The sequence below is a fragment of the Lemur catta genome, chromosome 1, assembly GCF_020740605.2.
Source record: "Lemur catta isolate mLemCat1 chromosome 1, mLemCat1.pri, whole genome shotgun sequence".
Lineage (NCBI taxonomy): Eukaryota > Metazoa > Chordata > Mammalia > Primates > Lemuridae > Lemur > Lemur catta.
In genome coordinates this window covers 36333046-36356549 of record NC_059128.1, presented here as the reverse complement: position 1 = coordinate 36356549, position 23504 = coordinate 36333046, and the positions used below count along the sequence as shown (strand labels likewise).

Below are 23504 nucleotides of genomic sequence, written 5' to 3'. Positions count from 1 at the left end.
GTCCCTGAAGGAAAAGTCATTTCAGACATAGAGCCCTGGGCTTTTTGCCAGCGTCAGAAATTTAGTTGCCAGGTGTTCCTCAATGAAAGATATTTTGAAATTCCTATTCTGATTGTTATTCAAGAGTGACTAGAAGATAAACATGTTAAGTATCATTTTGTATTTTTAATAAGTATACTCTTTTAGTACTTCCTGCATACGAAGAATTGCAGGACATTGAGCTTCAGGTCTCTTAGAGCTAGAAATACTTGTGTGCAAGTTATATAATAGTTTCTGGCACATGCATTTCCTAAGGGCACAAATTAGGGCAGGGGAGGGAAAAATGTGATTATGGTGCTATTTCTGTTGCTGCTCCTCTTGTTCCATTAAAGAGAAAGTTGTTAGCACGCAATAGTAATGATTAAAGATACATTGAAGAGGACTTCCTTATAAACCACAGTATAAAAGATATGCAGTGAATCATAAAGTCCATGTTAGAAGCTAAGGGTTGAATTGAAACCCATGTAGAAGAAAACTCTTTCTTAATTTAATATGGCAGTGGAAGATTTTGGCTATCTGGTAGATAGTGAAAGAGATTGCATTATTGCAAAGTGGGAATTTTAAGATCATCTACCAAATGGTTTGAAAAATTTATCATCCCTATTGGTCTTTGATGCTCCCAGGTCCCATTTTAGCATTAGTTTTACTTTGTTACTATTTTTCATGTATATGAGTATGTATTTGCTTCAGTGCAAAACTATGATAGCTACATTACAAAAAAATTTAGAAAAGAGAGCAAAGAATTACAATGTAATACCATCTCTAACCTAATCACTGTTCTCTTACTTCTTTTGAATTTTTCCCAAACATCTTTTTACAATATAGTTAATAATCATATATTTTAGATCATTATCATTTTCCATTTTACTAGATTGTCTTTTTTTAAAAAGCTATATAACACTCCTTTGAGTACACTATTATTGACCTAAATAATTTCTAATGTAGGGCATACAGAGTTTTCTCCCAGCTTTTTTCAGACGGTGCTTACCTACCAGCTTCTTAATATTATAATATTGTATTCAACAGTTTCATGTGTATAGAATTTTGTCTATTTTGGATTATTTTCTTAGAGTAGATTGCCACTGCATTTTTATTACTCTTGCTACATATTATCATTGTTTTTCCAGAAGATAGTACTAATTGACAAGATCACTAGCAATGTGTGAAGTCCAATTATGCCACATCCTTGAATATTATTTTTAATAATTTTGCTAGTTTAATGTCAACAGTGTCATTATTTCCTTCATTAGCACCAGTAATTGGACTTTTCTTCATGTGTATTCACTGGTTATATTTCTTTCATGAATTGTTTGTCCTTTATATACAAATCTTTTAAGGTCTTGAGGAATTAACTTTAACTTTTTAAAATTTTTACCCATGTATTTCACATTGAAAAAATTGAAACCACATTATGTGCAAACAAGGAAAAAATAAAAATTGCTCATATTGCTACCACATAGAAATACCTACTTGTGGTATTTTAAGTATATCGTTCTGGCTTTTTATGTGTATCAAGTTTTGTCTTTTATAATAAACAAATACAGAATGATACTGTTAACTTACCTTTTTCTGATTCAGTATTCTAATGTGTTTAATGCTTTTTTATTGGTACTACATGCTCTTTCCTAAAATTTGGAAAAATATAAGAAATATAAAGAAGAAAAATTACCCATCATTCTGCCACCCAGAGATAATGGCTATTGATATATTGTAGTTTCTTTCCATTTTTAATATATCTGTGTTTTTCCTCAAGATTATCATGCTATATACGCACACATGATGTTTACGGAATATTATACTGTTATTTCAAAATTATCATAGTCTGAGATGTTTGTTTTCAATTTTACTTTAAATGTTTTCAGTAACATCTTTTTACAAAAATCTTTGTTCTTGTTGTTTCTTTATTTTTAATAGTCTTTTTAAGTGTTAAAGGGTATAATTATTTGAAGGTCCTCTATATTTATTACCAAATTGCTTTACAGACATATAATTTATATAGTTTATACTCTTACTGTTTTTTGGGGGGGGGCACCTTATCACTCCTTACTAACATTGACTGTTATCTTATTTTTAAATATTTGTTAATTTGGTAGTTGAAAATGGAATCTCACCATTTTGGTACATTTTCTAAATGTAAATTCATTAATAAGAATAATAGGATCCCATAAGAACATTTTAACAAAAGGAAGTAGGCTTTTCCTAATGGGTAGTTATAATGGTTGTAAGTGTGTGTGTGTGTGTAAGAACAAACACTGGAGTCATGGGCCTAAAATAGTACTTTTTTCCTAATAGGTCTTGGTATCTTGATGGACAAACACTACTAATAATCATTTGTGTTGGTATTGTATTCCCTCTTGCACTTCTTCCCAAAATAGGTAAGTCTTTATAAAAGAACACATAGTTTGTTTAGAAAAAAGAAAGAGGGAGGCAGGGAGGGAGCAGGGAGGGAGCAGGGAGGAATGGGAGGGAGGCAGAGAGAAAGAGAAATATTAAGGGGCTTTTAAATTTCACAGTACCACATTTTTGGCAGAAGGTTGGTGGTTGTGAATAATTTTAAACTTGGCCTTATTTTAGGTTGTTCAGCCTTCAGTCCTGCCTAGTTAACCTATTACTTGGTTTGCAGTAGTATTTTGTCTGCCCCACTAAAATAAAATCTTTACAGCGGAACATTAAAGAGCAGCCTTTCCTTACAGTGTACCATTAGTGGTAAGCCAGTTCCAATTCTGCTGTACAGAGCTGCATAAATGATCTGTGACAGATAGTTGGAATGTTGTTATTCTGAGCCCTAAGCCCCAGATACCAAGCACCATAATAGAAAACATGCCCAAGATGTATAGCTTTAGTAGTACGTTAAAATCACTTTCCTTATAAATTGCTTTTTATTTTACTGTTATTTTACAGGCTTTCTTGGCTACACAAGTAGTTTATCATTTTTCTTTATGGTGTTCTTTGCTCTTGTGGTAAGTTTAAAGTATAATGTATTGCTTATCTCCTCACAAAAATTGGCCTCATTGTGTTAATGTCTTTTTTCTTTTAATTCTTTTGTGTGTTGGGAAGGGTATTCCATTTTATTTCACTGTATTATTAAAAGCACTTTTGTTCCACAAAATTATTTCCTTCATTGTATCTATTTTGAAGAGGCTTAGCTAAAGCAACATTTCAAATTCAGTATCTGATGTGGTTCACTAGAAAGCAGAGCACACCAATATTAAAACCGTAGGTATGTCAATTTATTTCTGTATGATATTGTGTGAAGAATCAGTCTAGTTCTAATCTGTAAAATACATTTAATACTAGTCATCTTAATTTTGAAACTGTGTTCCATTAATGAAACCAGAGCTTCTGGAACTTCACCATTGAGAAGATCCAATAAGAACTGGGGTGCCTGAATTCTCCAATCTTGTCTGGTTGATTCAGCATAAATAAGTTCTCATAAAAACACTACTTCAAATAAATATTTTTCTTCACATGTGGGACATATTTCTTCTTGTTTTTAAATTAGCTAATTTCTATTATAACGTAGAAAAATATCAGATAGTAAATTTAATTTATTTTGAAATTATAAAATAATTTAACATAAAGATAAAAGAGAATTTGAATTTATTTCCTTTTAATCCTTCTAAAACAGATCTTAACATCCTAAAGTTAGTATCTTTGTGTGAAATTTTTTAAAAAGCCCCTTTTTTCTTGGTATGGCAGTTTATTCCATAGTCAGTATCTAAATGTCAAAGCTTAAGTAGTATTAAACATTTTTAACTTGCCAAGAATATACATATCGAAATGGCCTTTTCATAAGCTTTATTGAACTCTTCCTTGTTACTAAGAAATGAATGAAAGAAAACTGCTATACATAAGAGCAAGACTGCACATCAGTCCTTAAGCCATATTATAGAGCCAGATTTCAAAGCTCTCAAAACAACCTAGTGTACATTTAACTTTGGCCAAACTATCTTCTGAGACATAGGGATAAAACAACTTTAAATTGTTTAACGAAAGTGTAAGTGACCCTGTTTTCAGTGTACATAAGTATTTATATGCTAATGAATGCCCTTAAAACTGAAAATATTTAATAGTATTTGAATTCAATCATTTGTTGAATTATCAACATTAAAATCATTCCTCCTCTTTTCCCAATTGTCTGATTTGTATCTTACAAATAAGTGAATTAAACATACACTTTGTAGGCTACATATTGAAGAGAGAAACAGTAAATATTTTCATTATAATTTGATTGTCAAGAGACATGTACATGGTTAGGAATGGCTTACGTATGCAAATGAATGTATGGATACTAAAGAGAATCAGTATAGATAACACTGAATTTTCCCTCACCAGATAATTGGCAATCCAAGCATTGCATAGGTAAGATTAATTTAGTTTTCATAACCAATAGCTTGAAGCAGGTGAAATGTATTGATATGCTGTGTCTACTGTAGTTTTTGTTTCTGTCATGGTAAAGACTGTTAAATTCAATACAGATTCCTATTGTAGCAGTCATATGGAAATAATACCCTTATTCTGCATTTATTGTAATGCCTTATAAACATCTGCTCAGATTTTGACCTATGACCACAATTTAAATTTAATCTGCAATGGAACAATGAAGAATACTTTGTACATTTTCTTAAATGCTCTTTTTAATTGGCATATTTATTTTAGATTCTCTAAGTGTTAGGTTTTGAAATACATAGTGGTTAGGAAAAGGAAACGTATATATATTAATCCAGATTTTTTTGAAGGATGCCAATTTTTCTATTGATTCTTTTTGTCAGAAGTGTTTGTAAATATGTATAATATTTATATTACATTTTTAAAATACCAGTCCAGAAAACTATTATTTTCTTAATTATACTTTTCAAATAATATAAATCAAAACCTATACTCTATTTTCCTAGATCCTTATTTTCATGAAAAATTTTAACATAAATATTTGCCCCCTCTAAAACATCTAAAATTTTTAAACATAAATTTTATTGGTGGCTTACAATGATGGTAACCAGATGGATTTACTTTTTTGGGTAAATTTTCCTTTTTTGGTGTATTTTAGAACACAAATGGATGGCCATTCTTTCTAAAAGTTCTAAAGTACAGATTAGTATTCTGAGCAATATTTCAATAAGTCAATAATCAAAATAAGGAATTATTTAAATGAATTTTAGTCAGAAACTTTCCTTCTGCTGAGCACTGTTGGACATTATAGAGTGTGGGAATTTAATCTCCTTTTCCCCTTTGTCTTTCTAACCCCCAGAGTTATCGTCTTACCGTGTTCTGTTTTCAACCTTAGCAATGACTCCCTGTTAATCTGACCTCTTTGCTGTTGGGTCTCTTTCCATTCCTATTCTATACTTCTGCTTTGTAGGACATCATCTCTATCCACCCCATACCACCATGCAGACTTGGGGTTAGGATGAATCTTTGTAGAGAAATAACAGCTGATAAAATAAATGAGCTAGCACATACAGAGCTTATCAAGGTACCTGGTACACAGCAAATAATTAATGGCTGTTCCTGCCAACACCATCACTGTTAGTAAGGGGGAAATGTGAGAAACTGAATTTGGAACAATTTCAGCATGGCAGAAATGAGAGACCAGTAACAGCCTTGATTCTCTAGCTTCACCCTGGCCCTCTCCTTGACCTTTTTTTGAAAACTTAGTAGAAAAAAAGATTATTGCTTTCGATTTTGTTCTTTCCTCTTGGTAAGTTGACTATTTAGTTTTATTTCCTATTGAAAACTTACCTAGTAATGTCAAAGCAACTTGCCCACTTTATCCTTATACAATAATTCTTTTTTTTTTTTGGTGAGATTTTTAATTAAGAGTGATTCTTCACTTATTAACTTAATCCTAAAAATACATGTTTTCTGGGTGTCAGGCAGATGGGGGGGAGGGGATGGGTATATACATACATAATGAATGCAATGCATACCATCTGGGGGATGGACACTCTTGAAGCTCTCACTGGGGGGGGCAGTGGGCAAGGGCAATATACGTAACCTAAACATTTGTACCCCCATAATATGCTGAAATAAAAAATATATATGTTTTCTTTAGATTTGTTCTATCACCATATAAAATTCTGATTGAATTAATTAAAAGTCTAAAACTGGGTAACTACCAAATAGGAATAAGAATAGCGTTTACTTATTGATCTCCTGCAAAAGACAAATACTTCCTTTATTCTCCCTTGCCACTTTGTATGCTGGGATTCAACCTGGAGCAAACATTTACGGAGTAATTATGTGCCCTAAAACAACGGCAACGATGGTAATGTTGACATAGCCACTACCATAGGTCTAGGAGCAGGATGGCCACAATTAAGAGTAAAGACCTGAAATGTTTTCATTAATTCTGGGAAACAGCATCCTTCTGGATTTCTTTTAATATTTTTTAAAATTTATGTATTTTTACCGCTGGAGTTCCCTAGCTATCTGCTCTTATGCTAGCCAGCTTTCCCTACATTTGACAAAAATAAAACAAATCTGTAAAAGTAAGTAAGGGCAGCACTTATATGTACATAAGAAGTCCTTGAGCTCCTCCTTTGCATAAGGTCTACTTACTTCTGCCTGTGGCCCTTCCCCAAACTGCTATTAATGTTTCTCTATCCACCACTGACAACAGGTTCATAAATGACCATATTCTTATAAAATTGTCACTGAAAACATCATGTTCCCATTTGGAGTTCCACTGTTCTAAAAAATGCCTTGATGCTGTTGGTTTTGAAAGTTTAAGAGTACCCTTGGCCTTTAATGGGGGAGATCCCCACTAAACGTGTAGCATCCTGTGTCCCCACCACATGCACCCCTACCCTCCACCACAGGTGACCATGTTAAATGATGACCCCATTCTAACCAGGGAAAATCATATAAGCAAAGAATCTTCTGTTAGCATCTTATTTGGTATGGTATTAGATTAACTGAAATAATGCTGACCCATTATATATCAATTTCTTATTTGTATAAGAAATAATCTGCTGATTCTATTTATTTTTACAGATAATAATTAAAAAATGGTCCATTCCTTGTCCTCTGACATTAAATTACTTAAAGGAATGCTTCCAGGTAATAACTTTATTTCTTTTCAGTTTCTTCCTTTTTATTTTAAAATTTAAAAAGACTAATGATTCTTTTTTCCTAATAATGAAAGAGTAATGGCTATATTGCATTTTGGAAATTTGTTTTGAAATCTTTTGGCTTGAAAGTGTATTAATAATAAATTCATCATTTTTGTTGATATATTCTGAATTTTAATGGCTGTTGGTTTCTCTTTTTCCCCTCAATACTCTTAAACAGATTCCAAATGTTACAGATGATTGTAAACCAAAGCTCTTTCATTTCTCCAAAGAGGTGTGTAAGTTATTAACAGATACTTTTGGTTGATTTTTCACATTTCAAGTTTTAAGAGGTTTGTGTAACAGGGTCTCTTAGGTCTTTGTACCTGTAACTAATTAATTTTCATGAAAGTGCTAAGTATAGGATTGCCTACCAGAAGAATACTATTATTTAACACAGGGTGGCCCATTATGAAACAGCCACCTTTTTTTTTTTCTTGGCATGCCTTTAAATGGAGCCTGTTTTAAATGGGCCTCTGCCTAAAAGAACAGATTTACCGAATGTCTGGTCTGGCCAATAAGGTCCTCTGTGGATACAGACTTCCTGTTGCCCTCTGGACTTGTAAAGCTAAATAGCTAATTATATCAAAAACTCCTCCCCCGTGAGTAGAACCTTGGTCTGTAGCTAAACAGCCTCATCCTTGGACCAGCAATTGAGCACTCCCAATATGTCTTCTGGCCAACATTCCAAAGTTGAAATTTATGATGTTTGGAGCAGATACTAGAAGACGAAATCCCTTTACCTTCTCTAAGAGCCATAGGACACTGGAAATGCCTCCAAAAGCCCCTGAGCATCAGCAGATGACACAAGAACTGTGATCTGGATGGTCTCTGCTTTACCACACTAGAAGAGCTCAAAGTTTTCCCTGTTGTTGCAAGTCTCTTCATCTGTACTTTCTGATTCTGCTGAAATGCTGTTTTGTAGGTCCCAAGATGCTACTCTTCCACTCACTTCAGTAGTGTAGAATGTTAGTGTGGTTACTTCTTCATGCAGAATTTTCCTTTTTATCTCTAGGGTTTAAATGAGAAATATCTCTCTGGCCTCACAGGGGAGGTTACCACATCTCTTATATGGTAATGACCTCCATGTGCCTTAAAGATTTAGGTAGAATAATTGACAAGCCAGGAAATTGAGCAATATATGAAACAGAGATTTTGTGAATTAAACTCTCATTCCCCTAATCCAGCCTCAGGAAACACAACAGCCTCCTTCCTTCTGGGCTCCCTCAGATATTTTAGGAGTCTAGGCATTATGTCCCAAGATAGGGCTTCATCATCTGGAACTTCTTTTGTTGAAGAGCCTAAAGTTAGTTAAGGGGAAATTTTTTTAGAGCAGAAAAGATAAATCACCACCATCCATTTGGTAAAGATAGTATTTTCATTTAGGTGGTAACAGTTTTTGTAACTTCCTCTGGCTCTTGTTAAGTATTTTAATAATAAAAGAAAAGTAAACCTTATACTTGTGTATTCCATTTAATATCTTAAGAGTTTGTAAGTCTAAAATAAATGATGTTCATTCCCATTGAAAAATATCTTAATCAAAGATACTGCAATAATAAAATGTGACTAATATTTTCAGTATTACCTTGGAGGGAGTTGGTGACATTCCCTTGGGTTGAGTTGGTGAAAGCAAGTTTCAAAAGCATCAACTATTATTGCTACTTAGGGTAATAAGATGTATTTAAATTGTATATTCATTAGGAAAGACAGAATTGCAATAAGAATATTTCTAAAATGTTATTTTTATCTTACCTAAATATTATTTATCTTATCTAAATTTTTTTAATCTTACCTAAATAATGTAGAAGAAGCAGTGATTGTAGTAAAAGCAACAGGGTTTGGGAAGCTAGTCAAAAAATATTCTGGCTAGCACAGGCAAGCCAACTATCAAGCAAAACATTTGCTGGTGACCATAGGTGTTTCTCTCTTAAAAAAAAAATCTTATTTGATAAAGAGATGATTCATGAAAGATGAAATAAATTTAAATTTAATCAAATTGATTTTTTAAAGAACTGAGTTTGTTGTCAAATGATGGAGTGATTTCAATAGAGTAACATTTCATAATTTTGTCTTTTGAAACTTTTTTTCAGAGTGCTTATGCTATACCAACCATGGCTTTTTCATTTCTCTGCCATACCTCAATATTGCCCATTTACTGTGAACTTCAAAGGTACTATAGAATCCTAGAATATTTTAAATGCATTGTATGTCTTTTTACCTCTAAGGATTTCAGATTGAATGACACTTTCCTCTGTGAATCCTTTCCTCCCATGAGTGGATTCTAAGTGTTAGTTTAAAACAAAACAAAACAACCAGGAGGTAGTTCTGTCTATGTTGAAAATGTTTCCTAGAAGTGTAATCTTTGTGTACTAATGTCTTTTTTAAAATTTTTATTTGATACATTATATTTATACCTATTACAAATATATATATGGGGTACATGTGAAATTTTGTTACATGCATAGACTGTGTGATGATCAAGTCAGAGTATTTAGGGTATGGGTCACAGGAGTGTTTATCATTTATATGTGTTGGGTACATTTCAAGTCCTCTCTTCTAGCTAAGTTGAAATATATTATACATTATTGTTAACTGTAGTCACCCTACTCTGCTAATAAACATTAGAACTTATTTCTTCTATCTAACTATCTGATTGTACCCATTAACCAATCTCTCTTCATTCCCCTCCTTTCCCAACCACATACCCTTCCCAGTCTCTGGTATCTTATCATTCCACTTTCTACCTCCATGTTATCAACATTGTTAGCTCCCACATATGATTGAGAACATGCAATTTTTGTGGAATTCTAGTGTATAGCTATTGATGAACTATGTTTTAAATGATTGAGGAGTCCTCTTAACTAGCTTTGAGGACACTTATTTCAGATCACTGATTCTACTTTTGCCATTTTTATCTTTTAGCCCTTCAAAGAAAAAAATGCAGAATGTAACCAATACAGCAATTGCTTTAAGTTTTCTCATTTATTTTATCTCTGCACTTTTTGGGTACCTCACTTTTTATGGTGAGTATATTTTTAAATTATAGATAACAAAACAAATAGTTACATATATGACCTCACACCTGAGTATAGACTTTGTTTTTGTCTTTTATTGGTAAGTTAATTTGTTCAGCTGTCAGATTGCAGTGTAGTACTGTGGTGGCTCTTGGGACCTTAAATAATTGATTATCTTTCTCTTAGAAAGGTTGATCAAGTTTAAGATTAATGACTTCTTATGAAAATTTTCTTAAATACCTAAATAAAACTTCAGGCCTAGGGACATTGATGTGTTTCTACAAGAAAAAAAAATGCAATAATGATTTTGCTTTTCTTAAATCTTGAATTCAGTGTATTAGACCTCTAGTTCAGAAATTTGGAGATTGGAAGAGTTAGTCATCTTAATTGCAAAAGAACAAGTTGAAAAAGGAGAGAGTTTTACACTGGGCTATAGTCGTATACTTAGATGTCAGACATCTCTGCCTTCAGACTTAATTATCACAGGATTAAACAGCTGTGATGCACCATGACCTTTCTCTTTAATTTTTTAAAAGATTCTTTTAAATTTACAAAATAAAATTTTCTTTTGCTTATTTTAGAAAAATTGTCTCCTTGGTATGTTAATTTTTTTTCTCTTCTGATAACCTCAAGAAAAAGTAAAACTTAAAAGTCTAGAACAAGAAAAAACTTGTAAACTCTTGTTTAATTTACAGACATGCTTATTTAATTTGCAAGCAAACACATGATAATACAAGTTACACTCAATTTGTCAAATTCTGAATACACTTTTCAGTTTATGAACACTTTTATAACAACTTTCCAAGTAAATGGCTGTTATTACTTTGGTCATACTTAGCTGTTATGACTCTGATTTCATAGTTGATAGCCTTGTGCACATGTTTCAGGTTTTAGACATCCATAATGACTGACAATGGCACTTACCTCCCAGAGTTTTTCCAAGTCTAACAAGTTTTTGGGCAATGTTTACTTGTACACCCTTTCCTAAGCCTGATGGAAAGAGTGTGGGATTTGAAATTCAACAAATCTGGTTCAGATAACTCCTAACTAACTATATGACCTTGAAGAGAATACTTCACCTTGCAGTATTCTCATTTCCTAATTTGTAACATGGGAATAACTGCTTAGGGTTGTACTGGAGAGGAAATGAGTTGTATGTAAAATGCCTGTTACAGTATCTGGCACATAACCGCCCTCCACAAATGAGAGCTACTGCTATTGGTATGTTGCTATTATTATCATTATTATTGTAATTGTTGCATAATTTCAGGTGCTCTGTCAACAATGTACTTCTCTTCTTACTATCTTTAATAAAATTTAATTTCAATATGGTAACTCTTCAGTATATGCTATATTATATTAGAGTTTTCAGTTCATGAAAAAATTATAATTGCTCTATATAATCCTTCTTTTCTTGCTATTTCTATATTAGTTCAACAGTAATAAAGATCATCCATCAATCTAAATCTGTTCTTGCATTTTTATACTGTTGTAAGATGAGAGTGGTAGAGTGTAATAGAGCTCCGTGTACACCATCAGGAAAAGCATTATTTCCAACATAAGCGTGGTGCCCTGCTAGAGACACTACAAAGAAAGTTAAAACAGATTGTCAAGCTTTTCTGATCATTGTTAATAAAACAAAATTCTTGATGTACATAAGCTCTGTTTTTGTTTGTTGTGTTTGTTTTATACAGACTTTAACTCAATAAGACTTTTCTAAATCAGTAAGATACTATAGCAGGGTCTCTTTGGATTCAGAAAGATTTAGTATAGCAAAATAGCTGTATTTTTTAAAAATTAAAATTGTCACCTGGCACAAATACTATCATATTTAGGAATCTTTAACATTGAGAAAAAGCAAAGAAAAAAAAACTGACCCCTTCCTTCCTATAGATAAATAGAACTATCTGGAAGACACCTCAAATGGCCTACCAATATCTAAGATGTTGAGAAATAGTTTCATGAATCACTATTAGGTGCTTAGGAGCTGTATTATATTGTAAGAAAGTTTAGATTGAAAGGGATGTGGAGGAGGGATGGATGCTAATACATTTATTGAGTGTTTAAGTAAGTGTCAGATAATTTTATATACATTCCCTAGCTTAATCCTTGTAACAACTCTGCAAGGTTGGTATATATTCATTTAGATTGAGTAATTAGACCAGACACCTACAGCTAATGAATAGTGGAGTTGGGATTTGAATCCAGTTTTGTCTCTCTCCAAAGCCAATGCCTTTATTACTGTGCTGCCTCCTCAGAAATTATGCCACAGAACCCAGATTTCTTTCATTCCAAGTTTTTGTTAAAGTGAACTTTTGGAAAAATCTGGCTCACTTAAGCTCCAGGTGTCTGTCTGTCTGTCTGTCTATATATTATTGTTGCTTGGACACAAAGACTAAAGGTTTTCATCATATAAACGAAATGTTTCCTAGCCAGGAACTTGCCTGGTTATCAAGTAAAGCTGTTGTTATTGGCTCTAACTTCATCCTTTCTCTACCAATGCAAATTCTTCAGAGTACCCAAATTTTGTATAATGGAGAAATACACATCTAAGAAAAATCACATTGTAGGTAGGTGTATTATTTATAGGTATATAGATAGAATAAATGATATAAAAACAATTTCTTCTCCAAAGACAAGATGCAGATATTGATTTGCTCTTCACAGTGACTCATTTTGGGGTTCTTAATCATAACCAAGAAAAACCTTTTATGATATCTTTCTATCAGGATAACAGAAGCTCTGTCTTATAGAATGAAATTGCTAATTGAGCCTGAGATCTTATCAGAAAGGCGAGCCTTGAGTTAATCTTTTCAATTCATTTTATAAATGAGCAACTAAAGCTCAGAGAGGTGAAGTGACCTGCCACAGAATTAAAGGCAGGTTTCCTGAATGCTAATCCAGTGTTCTTTCTGCTACTTTGGGTTAATCTTTCTAAACTTAATACCCTGTTTGACAATGTGTATTAGATAAGACAGCCTCCTGACTTCAGTGGCATAGATAACTTGCAGAGATCACCATCAGGTCCTTTCTGAGATTTGTAGAGATTTGCCTGAATCCAGAGAAGCATGTTGTCCTCTATCCCTTACATGTGTTAGGACTCAGCTAAGAACACAAAATGACTGGCTCAGAAGAAAGGTTTTCATCCTGGAAAAGTGGGAAGTGAACATGTGACTAATATTTTGAATAATAAATGTAGTTCTTCAAGCTTCAGGAGCTATTTGGGATCCTTTTATCCAAAGCTCTCAAGGCTTGGTTAATTTCTAAATTTTGTTAGATTAAAGGGACCTGTAAGTATGTACCTAGATTAATAATATTGGCTCTGATTACAGATGTTAAAGCATTGGATGGTGAGAAAGAGAAAGGTGTTCCTCTGGTGAGCCAGGCCAATGCCCAAATGTTGCATAGTAACCAGACCATTTTAAAAGTCTATGAGGTTGTTAAGTAAGAAGTGTTAATAGCTCATTTTATGATTCAGAAAATGGAAATAAAATAGTTTGCCCTATTTCTCCAAAGACTCACAAGTATCTCACAGATTTGGAAATGGAATCCAGATTTCTTGGCTCTTCTTAGTCTCTTATTTAGTCCATTAGTCCCACATTGTGTAAAGTATGTCTTTGATATTTTAGACAATTCATGTCACTTCCATTTTTATCACTATTCTAGTTCAGATTCTCATTACCTCTCAGTGATTATGACAGTAGCCTGTTATCCCTGTTTTAGGCCTTTCTTTTCTAATGTGTACTCCTGCTTAATTCAGATCATAGTACACCATTCATTATAAGTCATTATTGCATCTCTATGGCCTACCAGATTGAGTCCAAATCCTATGCAGAGCTGTATTACTGGGTCTTAAATGCATTTCCAGCCCTGTACTTCAGCCACTGTAGTACTTAGGGGACTATTCATTTCCTCCGATGCACACTCCCTTTGCCTTTCAAGGCTTTTGCTTGTGATACTTATCCTAAAGAACCTCTTCCTTTACATCTTTGAATGTAAACACACATATATTGACTCACTTAATGCTCTTAGTAACCCTATAGTTCAATATATTATTGTCCCCATTTTAAATATACAGGAACTGAGAGACTCAGTGGTTAGGTTGCTAGTAAATAGTGGGATTTGAATGTAGCTCTGCGTGGTTGCAGTTTAGAATCTTCATAGCTCTTTGTTTAGAACTTCTTTTGCCACTTAGGTATGTGTATGTGTGTATGCTTTCTATTATATGTTTGTATTCATCTTACCTCCCCTTTAAAATTTAAGATGCTTGAGAACAGAAGTATGCTTGATTTATTTTTTATTTCCCTCAAAGCATCCTTTCTAAACCATACATTCTCAAATTAAAAAGCATAAGTCTATTTTAAGTACAAACTGATCACCAGACACTGATATGCAGTGTTCTTGAACACCCTCACTTTCCATACTGGTCTGGGTGAGAATGGAAGAACACCACGGAGCAAAACCTGGTGTCTGACTCCTGTCACTGACTACTACACTGGCTTGCTAAGTAACCATTTCTCCAGGACTTCATTCTCATTTTTATGAAAGATAAATCCATAGATGAAGTGTTGATGAAGCAGTTAACATGCACAAAATTGTAAGATCCTAGAAAATGTGGTGTTGAGGAAAAAGCTTTGGCACTAAAAAAAAAAAAAAAAAAAGACGTATGGCTCTGCCAGCTCTGCCCCTTCGTGTTATGTGGTCTTAGGCAAGTCATTTAATATTTTTGAGTGTACCTACCTATTTCATGTTATCATAGGGACCAAATTCAACAATACATGTGAAAGTACTTTACAAACAACATAAATATTCAAAACCCTCAGATGATGGAAAAGTTCTGAAGAGATACTTGTACATGTCCATTCATTGTCATAATTTTAGAAATTCTGCCTGCCCTGGCTTCTAATTTTACTAAAAGAAAAAAAAAAGGATAGTAGGTTTCAAAAAGATGTTTAACTAGTAACTCTGTGTTTCATAGGATAGGAAAAAGGCCAAAGATGGGTTTGGTAATGGCAATTGAAAATCTGTTAAGGTCCATTAGTGCAAAGGAAAATCATTTTGCTGCTATTAACATCTTAATAGTTTATAACGTGATCCTTATTATTATTTTTTTATTTACAGAGAAAGTGGAGTCAGAATTACTACAAGGTTATAGTAAATACTTACCACATGATACTGTTGTCATGACTGTGAAGTTGTGTATCCTATTTGCTGTGCTTTTGACAGTCCCTCTAATCCACTTCCCCGTAAGTACTCTTAAAGGTTTTTGTTGCTTAGTATAGCTGTATCCTAATAGGGCAACACTAATTCTTTGCAGAATAGAACATTTGAATCACATCTAGTCTTGTATATCTTATTCATTTGTCAAGTAATTGATCAAAGACCTTGTACTTGCATATGGCCCCATGAAAGCACAAAAATAACAGTGAACCACTGAGCTAATTTATGCTTTTTGAGATTTAGTTTAGATTTATGCCCTCCCACAGTATTGTTTCCAATTTAGAAACTATGGTTCTTCTTAAGTTTGGGTTTTTTTCCCCCACTTTAATTCTGTATTCTGTTTTCAAAAGAATGTGTGTGAAGAGGGAAAAGTCAAGTCAGCAAAAATAAGCTCCTTCTGGTATATTGTAAATTTCTTTTCACATAGACATTCTAGTTAATCAAAATATTGTATGTACTCTAGAATTATAATTTAAGGAGCAGAACAGATTTGCATTCTTCATCTGGTTGCTATATATAAGAATCTTAAGACTTTCTAAGAAAATAGAAACAAAGGCTTTGGGTATAAATGCTTCTGCTTGGATGTCTTGAATCTTTAAACAGTGAATTTTTTAAGAACTGAGACTTAAAAGATTTTTTGCCTCCTCCCTGTGCAGACTACAGTGCCAAGACTACAATGGGGGCTGGATAAACTTTTGTGGGATGTGACTGCCTGCTGCCCCCTTAGCGAAGGGAAGTGTAACAAACTATTTTTCATATTTACATGCTATGAAACATAATATAAAATAGTAAATGGTTTTTCTTTCCCATGGCATGATTTCTTTTTTTCCCTTCAGAAATTTTTATTCATATTCAATCACATGTTCTACAATATAAGCAGCAAAACAGAGTTATTTTTCTGTCTTCTCTAGCCCAAGATAACGGTGTGTCTTCATGGATAGGGTGAAAGGCAGGGGGGCCATTATATGTTGCAGTTTGCCTCTCCTGCAACTGGAAGTGCCTCTGGGGAAGCCGATTTGATTTGGGGTGGTTGCACTGCTAATACTGTGTGTTGAAGCAACTGGAGTTCTCTGCTGAGAAACAGTGCTCCTTCTGAGTCTTGAAGTTAGTTTACAAAAAAGACTAGTGGAGCCTCGGCTTCGAGTCTGGGACAATGGTGTGGATTCAGGAGACAGGCTGAGTGAGACAGGCAGGCCATAATATGTGGCAGTTTGCTGCTCCTGTGGCTGGCCATGGAAAGTGCTAAGATTGGCAGTGCCTCTCGGGAAGTGGATTTGATCCAAGGTGGTTGCACTGCTAATACTGTGTGTTGAAGCAACTTGAGTTCTCTGATCAGGGTATAAGGGGTCTGTCCGGAAAGTATCCAGCCATGTAATATGAAAAATAGAGATATTTATTGAAGAAGATACAAGAAACATTGTACATAGGACAATGTGCACTCCAAAATAGACACCTTGGGACCTCACACAGTTCTCCCAGCGTCTCTCAGCCTAACCTGTACACGTTCAGCATTCTCAGGTGTTCTGCTTGTTGCAGGCCTTCCAGAACGTGGATCACTTTCAACAGATTCTCAACCATCTTTGAAGCATTTGTGCCACACTTTTATTTTTGCTGCACTCATTGCATCATCCCTGAAAGTCTTCTGAATCATCTGAACAGTTTCCATGGAGGAATGTTCAAGCTTAATGCAAAATTTGATGCAGATTCATTGCTCTACTTGCTCAGTCATTTTGAATGCCACGGCCACACAGTACACGTGCTCACTCAGTGGTGTCTGGCACCCCACTGGATAGTACAGTGAAGTCGTCATTGTTCACGCATGTACATTCCAGTCCACTCTTCTTGGCTGCCAGGTTGCATCAGTATTGCGCAAACCAATATTTTCCTGACAGACTTTATAGTGCTGTTTTCTTTGCCATTCTGAATCACCGCATGTCTATCATCTGTAGTTCTCTCACTGCAAATGTACGTATTTCACTGTGTCATTCCTCCAGATGCTGCGTTACTTTTTGGAAGGGCAGCATGTGGATAAAAGTGGCAGGAACGGAAAGTCCTGAAGGCAGAGACCGAGGTCCTTCTCTTCTCTGGGAAACTAGGGGCAGTGAAGCTATTTTTCCATTTAGGAATATCTGCCTTATTGGGATTACTTGCATTCCCAAGCATGGGACTGGCTCGAGCAATTTTCCCTCCCTCCGACAGCAATGTCACTTGATTTCCAGGAGGGAATTCCACCTTCTTTGGGGTCACTGTCTGCAGTGCTGGTCTGACTCCTTGTTGGATATGTCACAACTGAAGGAACAGCTGGTCCAGCATGGTCACTGTAACGTCTCTGCTTCTGGCTTGAAGAAACAGTTCTCTGAAGTTCGCACTGGGGAGACTGGCCACTGCTGATGTTGAGATCACTGCTCAGCCTAACCTTAGTAAGTGAAAGACTGCTGCTTCATCTTCCTTGTGCCCTGCATTGAGCCACCTGTCCTTCGTGATTTGCTCTAGAGTGCCTCGTTTAATTGGATTTAGCACCAGGAAAGGTTTGAGAAGTTTTCTACCACAGACATGTAGAAAGGGTTTGTGTATTTCCCTCTTAATATGCTCGCTCCCAATTCTTTCAGGTTTTGCCCAAAAAAGGGAAGTGAGCCAGTGACAAGCATATACAGGATCACTCCGAGACTCCACACATCACCCTTAGTATTTCTTGCCCTGGAAGAGCTTGGGGCCTGAGCATGGAGGACTGCCACAAAATGTTTCTAGTTTACTACCAAAAGTAAATTCATTGCTTAAGCCAAAATCTGTTATTTTGATGTTCATAATAGATTTTCAGCCTTGAACTTTCTGTGTAGGATCCATTTTTGATGGCAGTATTGGACTGCAGACATGATCTGTCTAAATTTAGCTCTTAATTCTTCCTTGCCCCATTCTTCCACGTTCAACCAAACAGTCAAATACTTCGCCTCTACTTCCATATTCCATGATTATGTAGAGTGTTTTTTCAGTTTCAATGACTTCAAATAACTTCACTACATTTGGATGATTTAAAAGCTTCATTATTCTTACTTCTCTGAAGAGCCTTTGTAGTAGACTTGTTGGATTCAATTGAGTTTTATCAATTATTTTTATGACCACCTCTCTGCCTGTAAGGATATGTCTTGCTAGTTTCACTTTATCGAAACTCCCCTTGCCGATTGTTTTCAACAGTGTGTAGTTTCCAATGCCAGGTTCTTCATCTTGCACAGGAAGCTATAGAGTTTCCACACCAACCTCCAAAGTGGCCTGTGTGAGAGGTAACTTCTTCATGCCCATTTCCATGTGATGTGTGCCCAAAGTCACCAAGTCAGTGTCCTCCGGGATGACTTCTGGATCCTGGCCTTCCTCAAAGCACTTCAGTTTATCAAGGCCACGCAACACCCTCAGCTTGGCCACCGCCTCCAGGTTACCGCCCAGATCCTGGGCCACAACTGCATGCTCCTGCTCTGAGTCAGCGACCTCTCCTGGGCAGCACTGGTGTCAGCGGCTTCTTCCGCCACAAGTCTCCGTGCCCGCACAGCCAACCACGCCACAGGCCCCTAAAGATGCCCACATAGAAAGTGTGTGTGTTTAACTCTGGAAGCTGATACTCTGGAAAGTTCCAGCCACGAGTGCTGGGAACTGGGTCCTGCCTGCCGCAGACCCCAGTGCACATTGGGCTACCCGGGCTGCCTTCAGCCATGTTTGCCTCCCATGATTTCTTCTTCTATTTTAAATCATTTGTTTTTCTATCTGTTGGATATAATGAAAATAATTTTCTGAGATTTTATCGTAGTGTGTTATTATTGGCAAAAAATATATATATTCAAACTAAAAAAATTGCATGTGAAAATTTTTTTGTAGAATTAAAGCAAAATAATTAGTGTGAAGCTCAAACAGAAAGGTTTGTGTATAAACACTTAGTTTTGTGTATAAATACTTTGTAATAATAATTTATGCTATATTTTTGAAATCTAAATGGTTTAGGAGGCAAGAATATCATGGTTACTGTACATGTGCTTCTCTATGCAAATATTTTGACTTTGACACTTCCTTTTTGCTAAATCCGTTTCTTTTTCTGTAATACAGGCCAGAAAAGCTTTAATGATGATATTTTTTTCCAATTTTGCATTCTCCTGGATTCGCCATTCTTTGATCACTCTAGCACTCAATGTTGTCATTGTTTTACTTGCAATATATGTTCCTGACATTAGAAATATATTTGGTGTAGTTGGTAAGTTTTCTATTTCAAAAAATCCTTGTAACAAAATGGATAAAATTGTGACCCAGCCTCACACCTGAATCCAGTAACATTCTCTTTTTTTTCCCTCCAACTTAAAGGTGCCAGTACATCAACGTGTTTGATTTTTATATTCCCAGGACTATTTTATCTTAAACTTAGCAGAGAAGATTTTCTCTCATGGAAAAAGCTTGGGGTATGTTGTTTTGTTTGTTTCTTTTAAGACCTCTATTTTGGCCGGGCGCGGTGGCTCACGCCTGTAATCCTAGCTCTGGGAGGCCGAGGCGGGTGGATCGCTCGAGGTCAGGAGTTCGAGACCAGCCTGAGCAAGAGTGAGACCCCGTCTCTACTAAAAATAGAAAGAAATTATCTGGCCAACTAAAAATATATATACAAAAAAATTAGCCGGGCATGGTGGCTCATGCCTGTAGTCCCAGCTACTCGGGAGGCTGAGGCAGTAGGATCGCTTAAGCCCAGGAGTCTGAGGTTGCTGTGAGCTAGGCTGATGCCACGGCACTCACTCTAGCCCGGGCAACAAAGTGAGACTCTGTCTCAAAAAAAAAAAAAAAAAAAAGACCTCTATTTTAAGAAATAACTTGTCATTTTATATTATTAATATTTTATGTTAAGAAAGTCAATATAGTTTAAAATGTAAAATTATTGGGGATGGTGGAGGTTTAAAAAATACTCTGATTGTTCTTTATCTTTTTTCTTATTTCCACAGGCATTCATTTTGTTCATTTTTGGAATTTTGATTGGGAATTTTAGTTTAGCACTCATCATTTTTGATTGGATTAACAAATGAAAGAAATATTTTTCTACTTCTTATGAAGAATAATTTACCTCCATATGCAAGAAGGGATTATTCTGAAAGACACTTGGATGAAAAATAACACTTTTATAAAAATCATTAACAGAAAAGCAGAACAAAACTACAGTGGGAGTATAGCAGTTTTAATCAAAATAAGAAAAATAACTCAAAATGCTCTTAAATGTATTGGGTCAATTTGGGGTTTTTTTTAAATTAATAGACTTTATTTTTTAGGGTAGTTTATGTTTACAGGAATATTGAGCAGAAAGTGCAGAGAATTCACATATACCTCCTTACTCCGAAACACACACAGTTTCCACTATTGTTAACATCTTGCATTAGTGTGGCATATTTGTTACATTTGATTAGTAAATATTGATGAATTATTATAAATAACTAAAATTGATAGTTTACATTAGGGTTCATTCTTAGCAACCACTATCAACCACTGATCTTTTTATTGTCTCCATGGTTTTGCCTTTTCCAGAATGTCATATGGTTGGGATCATGTAGTATGTATCCTTTTCAGCCTGGCTTCTTTCGTTTATCAATATGCAATTAAGTTTCTTCCATGTCTTTTTGTGACTTGATAGCTCATTTCTTTTTAGCACTGAATAATATTCCATTGTATGGATATACCGCAGTTTCTTTTTCCATTCACCTGTTGAAAGACCTCTTGGCTGCTTCCAAGTGTTGGTAATTACAAATAAAGTTCTGGAAACATTTGTGTGCAAGTTTTTATGTAGACATAAGTTTTCAGCTTATTTGATAAATACCAAGGAGCACAATTTCTGCATTGTATGATAAGAATACGTTTAGTTTTATAAGAAACTGCCAAACTGCCTTCTAATGTAGCTGTAACCTTTTGCATTCCCACTAGCAGTGAATGGGAGTTCCTGTTGTCTCACGTCCTCACCAGCATTTGGTGTTGTCAGTGTTTTGGATTTTCACCATTCTAATAGATGTGTACTGGTTATCACAGTGTTGTTTTAATTGGCAGTTCCCTAATAAACATCTTTTCATATGCTTATCTGCCATGTGTTTGTTTTCTTTAGTGAGGTATCTGTTCAATTCTTTTGCCTGTTTTTTTTTTAAGGACATGAGATCTTGCTATGATACTATGTTACCCGGGCTAGATTTGGACTCCTGGGCTTGCTTCAGCCTGTGGAGTAGCTGGGACTACAGGCACAAGCTACTGCACCCAGCTGCCCATTTTAAAAGTTGGATTTTTTTCTCATTGTTGAGTTTTAAGCATTCTTTGTATATTTTTGATATCTGTCTTTTATGAGAGGTGTGTTTTGCAAAGATTTTTCCTTCCTAGACTGTGGCTTTCCTTTTCATTCCTTTAACAGTGATTTTTGCAGAAGTTCTTAATTTTCTTAAATACCTTGGGTCAATCTTTTGTTTGTTTATTTTTTAAGAAATTAGTGCATTAAGTTTATATACAAAGTTGAATCTTAGCTTGTGTGTTAATGTTGTCAGCATCAATCACTAATAACAAAACTGTGAGATTATTCCACTTGGTATTTTGCCCTGCCTCTAAATCCTACCTAAAAACTTAAATGATTTTCCTCTGCTGTTCATTGTAAGGTAAAACCTTATTTTATTTATTTATTTATATATTTTTTTGAGACAGAGTCTTGCTCTGTTGCCCAGGCTAGAGTGCTGTGGCATCAGTCTAGCTCACAGCAACCTACAGCTCCTGGGCTCAAGCAATCCTCCTGCCTCGGCCTCCCGAGTAGCTGGGACTACAGGCATGTGCCACCATGCTCAGCTAATTTTTTCTATATTTTAGTTGTCCAGCTAATTTCTTTCTATTTTTAGTAGAGACAGGGTCTTGCTTTTGCTCAGGCTGGTCTCAAACTCCTGACCTCAAGTGATCCTCCTGCCTCAGCCTCCCAGCCACTGCGCTTGGCCAAGATAGAACTTTATAGTCTCATAAAACTGACTGGCTGTGGACTTGAAAGTTCTGTTAGCTTTCTCAGTTTGCCACTAAAACATGTGACATTCTACTTGTTGTACTTGACAGAGACAAATATTGATCATTTATATATATTTTTTCTTCTTTTTTTCATTCTTTTCTTTTTTTATACCCAATATGATCTGCAGGAATATATCTGTTTTGTTTGGAGGTTGTAAATCATTGTACACTTCCCACTCACATGGCTTATTTCTGGTTAGAAACCAGAAATTTGGGCTCTCCTCCCATGATTATTCTATATAAAGGTTATGTTGTTAGCAGCCTACCAGAGCCAAGGTGTATCAGTAAAAATGTAATCCTATCTTGGTGCACATGTAAAGTAGGAAATTGCATGCAAAGTACCAATTTTCATGTATGGAAACACACATTTTTGCAGGTGCCCCCTTGCTTCTCACTTCGGAAACAGGCTGAAAAATTGACAACTTGAAATTCTCTTTTGAGAAGATCAAAGAGATACTTCTTTGGCAACTTGAGAACAGCATGGTGTAACGGGAAAAGTCCAAGCTCTTGGGTTAGAAAGACTTGTATTCAAATCTCAGTGAAAGGCACGCTACTTAACCTCTCTACACCTCCACTTTCACATCTGTAAAATGGAATTAATACCTATTATACAAGGTTATGTTGAGAGGATGAAATAACTTTGTATAAATTAGGTACAGACCAAAACAGACCCTTTTAATAGATTAGATGTTTATCCCCTTTCTTCTATCCCTTATCTGGAGCAGTAAAAGAAATTTGCTTTCCACCAAGGATATGGAAATATATCTTGAATTTCTTCATCTTCCATCTTGCACAACTGTTATCTTCAGAGTCTCTCTCAAGCCTTCACTCACAGGGGAACTGGCCCCAAGTGTAGTGTTTTAGTGCTTCCCACAGTTCGACCTCAGCTGTACTCTCCTACTAATGCCTTCCTGAAACTAGGCCTTTAGCATGGTCCCAGGGGCACAGCCAGACATGGCCTCCCATAGGGCTTCAGGTCAGCCAGAGTCAACCAATCAGATAGGCTACTACTTGTACCCTCTTTTTCTGTTTATGAAATTATGGATCTAAATACAAATAGGTTTTCAGCTGCTTAAATAAATCTAACTCC

The 23504-nt window shown here is 35.3% G+C and overlaps 1 protein-coding gene across 5 annotated transcripts in view; it reads left to right on the top strand.

Moving 5' to 3' along the window:
- SLC38A6 (solute carrier family 38 member 6) overlaps window positions 1-21463 on the top strand; it is a 68895-nt gene extending 47432 nt beyond the window's left edge. For 2 of the 5 annotated variants that reach the window (XM_045566126.1, XM_045566121.1), the window contains exons 7-16: window positions 2332-2414; window positions 2941-2999; window positions 7033-7098; window positions 7330-7383; window positions 9239-9318; window positions 10071-10171; window positions 15284-15408; window positions 19472-19616; window positions 19724-19818; window positions 20347-21463. In XM_045566126.1, coding sequence (XP_045422082.1) covers window positions 2332-2414; window positions 2941-2999; window positions 7033-7098; window positions 7330-7383; window positions 9239-9318; window positions 10071-10171; window positions 15284-15408; window positions 19472-19616; window positions 19724-19818; window positions 20347-20427 — 889 coding nt within the window. In that variant the 3' untranslated portion in view covers window positions 20428-21463. Of the gene's footprint in view, window positions 1-2331; window positions 2415-2940; window positions 3000-7032; window positions 7099-7329; window positions 7384-9238; window positions 9319-10070; window positions 10172-15283; window positions 15409-16038; window positions 16799-17601; window positions 19617-19723; window positions 19819-20346 lie in introns of those variants that run through there. The other 3 variants (XR_006738611.1, XM_045566140.1, XM_045566134.1) reach the window with 3 other exon arrangements.
- Window positions 21464-23504: the final 2041 nt, after the last annotated feature.